Below are 4112 nucleotides of genomic sequence, written 5' to 3'. Positions count from 1 at the left end.
TGTTAAAACGTGCAAAAGAATCATATAAAATGAGGAAAATATATAACGGAGCAAGAATGTAAGTAAGCATGGAAAATAAAATGTTGAAGATGACGTAAAACTGATGACGCTGATCAACCTGTTGGAGTTTGTTGTTGTAGGACATGAGCGTATCTGAAGAGTTCAAGATTTTGTTGGCGGCCGAAAGCTTCGCCTCTGCTTCTCCCTGTTTGTTGATGGTGATGAGAAGAATGATGATGGCGGTTACGACGATGATGATGTTCACAATGATGATAAGGATGATGATTGCAATGCTAATGTTGATTACGGATGATTGAAATAGTGGCAGTGATAATCAATATTTCTCCCACAACCAACGTTTAAACATTTAAAAATTCAAAATATTTTTTCTGTTAAAATAAGGTGTAGAAACATATCTTAAATAAAATAAACCCGAGAATTTATTACAAAATAACACTCAAGAGAAAGAAGGAGAAACAAATCGATATTTTTTTTTTTACTGATGCAGTTTTATATACTTTTAAAACTCTTGAAAAACATCTAACAAATGACCATTCAAATGAAATCGTAAAATAAAAAACTAAGAAAAGTAGAGCGAACATTGAGCCAGGGGTGAGCCAGAGCCTCAACCATGCTCATCCTCTTGACGGGCTCCCTGCGAAGACACCTGCTGATCCAGTTCTGGCAGTAGTTGGAGACGTCTGTCCAGGTGTCCTCATTGAAGGCCACCTCATCGTGTGATGTGATTCTGTTGTACGCCTCGTCCAACTCAGCTGACTCGAAAAGTTGCGTTCCTGACACTCTGACAGGATGATAATGTTGGTAGGGTTGACGATTTCAATTTATGTGCATGTTGTAATGAAATTGAAAGAAAGAAGGCTGACGATAAATATTTTCATTTAAATTAGTGATGACGATAATAATTACGGCAGGGATGATGGTGATAAAATGATGACGACTGATGACGACTGATGACGGTGGCCAATGTAGTAGTGAGATAGCTTTGGAGTGAGTAGGAAAAATAGTAACGACAATGATGGCGATGAGTGCCGGAAACAAAAAAACAATCAAAATAAAGAGACTTACAATAAGTAGGCCAGCACTCCAAGATTCCAGACGTCAGAATAAAATGAGACCGGTTCAAAGGTCAAGAGTTCAGGAGGGCAAAAACTAATTGACGGGTAAACGACACGAACCGACCTATCTGGATCCAGCTTCTGAGACGTTCCGAAGTTTGTCAGTTTCAAATTCTCAGACTTCGATGTTGTGAAGAAAATTGTTTCTGGCTGGTTATTGAAAAATCAGTCATTACAATTAAAATAAAAAAACTATTTTTTTTATCACAAACAGGTAACCTTATTTTTGACATTTGTTGGCAACTTTTTTTACCAACTTTTTGTCATTGGAATCACAACAAAATTTAAACAAAACCATCTTCACTAACCCTGATGTCCAAGTTGACGATATCGTTGACGTGCATGAAAGCGACAGCTTGACATATTTGTCTCATGTAATTGATAATCCTGACCTCTGTGTGACCCACATTCAACAGCTTGGTAATTAGGTCAGGTCCTGACAAACTGCAATCAAATTACAGCTGGTTACAATACAATTTCGTCAACTACAATATTTTAATAACATTCATTTATAATATAAGATGCCATGGAGCGTTAATATTTGTGCCATCATCCATCTAGCATGGTTTGTTAACGTAACAAATAAAATCCTATTGACAAATTCATTTATAAATGTTAATTCTAACAATTCATAAACGAAAGCAATTTCTCCATCAGTTTCGAAAGCATCGTGGAGGTAGATGATGCCGCACTGATGTCGGTGGTGCAGAGACTGGTGTTGATGCGTTAGCAGGTTCGTAATGTCCACCTCCCTCCTCATCAGCAACTTCTCAGCCGACGTGCTCATGGAGAATCGGACGAGGTAGTTGCGATCCGTGGACTTCTCAATCACCCGGTGCATCATCCCGAACTGACCCCTGAATTCAACATTATTACCGACATTTTTGTCAGTTGCATTCAATTTGTCTAGGTCATGATCCACATCCTCATCATTATCATTACCACCTTTATCATTATCGAATTCACCATAAACAGCCGACAACAACGACACGCACCACCAGCGTCACCAGCAGCCACACAAATGATATCATCAACCCTATCAGATCGAACCACCTGGATATCTCCTCGCATATCTTGTACTTCATGTTCAGGGCAGTTTCACACTTCAACTTGTTCACATCAATTCTCGAGCACTCGACATCAGACGTTGTAACTGTTGTTGTGGTTGGTGGGCCGACATTTTATGTAATAATGTAAAGTAATCACTATTACTACTTCAAGACAACAACCATCTCAACCACCACCATCATTCTTTCGCGACTGAACTAACCAAATTTATCGTAATCAAAATTCTGGCACGACGTCATCTTAATCCTCGCCCAATCAGAAGCCTGGCTTTCCTCACTCGTGCCGTATACGTTGCGCGCCTTCACCCGAAACGCATATTGACCTAAAAATTGTTCACGATAGCTGTGCTTAGCGTTGAATGACCATGCAACTTCAAAACTAATATAACTTTATTCAACTGTTTACTTTACATCTTGCATAACATTTCCAACTTTGCAAATAAAATCGTCATCAAGTTGTTCACATGATAGCATACAACCTTTTAAAAAATTCAATTATTAGTTTTGGAAAACTAGTAAACAAGATTGTTAAAAAGTTTCCAGTTTACTATGCTCTGAAATCATGAATATGATTGAAAAAATGTAGAGTAAAAGTTAATAAAAGATTTACTCAAAATTAAAATTTGAAATGTGTTTGTTTCTAATTTAGTCTAAAAAATGTAGCAACAAAATCTAACTATTTTTCTTCAATCCAGTTACTGTGATCCTGTTGAAGGTAGTTGAGCCGGCCAGCTTCCACCTGCCTGCCACTTTTTCACACTCCTCGACTATGTACTCCAAAATTGGCGACCCGCCATCGTCGGAAGAAGGCGACCAAGTGACCACACACGAACTGTCCGTGACATCTAGCACTTGAGGTTTGTTGGAAACACTACCTGGTCGATCTGTGAAAATTATTTCGTTGGTTTTGTGTTGATCTCGATGTCATATGCTGATTATGTTGAAGTCAGGTGTTGCTCGACATACTGCAGTTTGATCATAACAACATTCAGTTGATGTCAGCGCTGTTGTTGTTGTTGTTTTGTCTCTGTCGTTCAATAGAAATAAAAATACTACATAAATAAATTGTTCGTTTTTATTTTGATAATTTGAATTTTTGAAATTTGTAAACTAGTAAAAATTTGTAAATGGTGTGGGAGTTCCAATGTTGCTGTACCAAACATTTTAATTATCATGTAGCAAATAATAATTTCATGAGTTGTTATGTTTTGTTATCATTGCAAGGATGAAAATAAAAAAATTATTGTTCTAACTTAGGAGAATTTTCAGCATATTTGCAAACAAAATTATCATAAAAGTAGACAATGTTTCTGAAAACTAAAGAGCCCATCATCGTGAAGAACGCGCCAACGCCAGCAGCAGCACAGCAGCGCCAACAGACAGATAAACAAGCACTGCTAACCAGTAACATTAACAGGGAAGGAGGCTTCGTCGAAGCCCATGTAGTTTCTGATCTTAATGCAGTAGGTGCCCACATCCCCTCTGCTGCAGTTCCTCACCAACATCGTGGCACTGGTGTCATCTTGTTCGAAGGATATCCGCTCGTTCGCCTCCACCAAGGTACCATTTTTCATCCACTGAACTTCGGGGCTCGGTCTGCCGTTGATGGGAACTCTGACCTTCATCGTCGAGCCCCTCGTGAAGTACAAGCCCTCAAATGTCTTCTGCGTCATTCGCAGTTTTGCAGAACCTGCGCCATATGAATTGGAGTAAGTGGAAACTCATAAGATCGCTATTAAATATTGCGCAAAAGTTCATTTTCCGTATGAAGATCTTATAATAATAAGTAAATAGCTTATTTCTAAACTTCATTCGTTTAAATAACTATAGCGATGCAAACATTTCAAAGTTGAGCTTTAAATGGAGAACGATATTAACAAATAAAAAATTACACATTTCCAAATAAATA

At 38.1% G+C, this 4112-nt stretch overlaps 1 protein-coding gene across 1 annotated transcript; it reads right to left on the bottom strand.

Moving 5' to 3' along the window:
* Window positions 1-555: 555 nt before the first annotated feature.
* On the bottom strand, window positions 556-3828 carry HELRODRAFT_76196 (hypothetical protein; the record flags this gene model as incomplete). The annotated part of the gene is made up of 7 exons (XM_009015958.1): window positions 556-802; window positions 1087-1286; window positions 1445-1580; window positions 1763-2081; window positions 2407-2526; window positions 2881-3087; window positions 3606-3828. The coding sequence occupies 7 exons, from the start codon at window positions 3826-3828 to the stop codon at window positions 556-558; spliced, it is 1452 nt and encodes a 483-aa protein (XP_009014206.1).
* Between the last annotated feature and the right edge of the window lie 284 nt (window positions 3829-4112).

The sequence above is a fragment of the Helobdella robusta genome, assembly GCF_000326865.2.
Source record: "Helobdella robusta unplaced genomic scaffold HELROscaffold_17, whole genome shotgun sequence".
Taxonomy (NCBI): domain Eukaryota; kingdom Metazoa; phylum Annelida; class Clitellata; order Rhynchobdellida; family Glossiphoniidae; genus Helobdella; species Helobdella robusta.
Note: the sequence above shows the minus strand (reverse complement) of the source record. Positions and strands in the feature narration are given on the sequence as shown.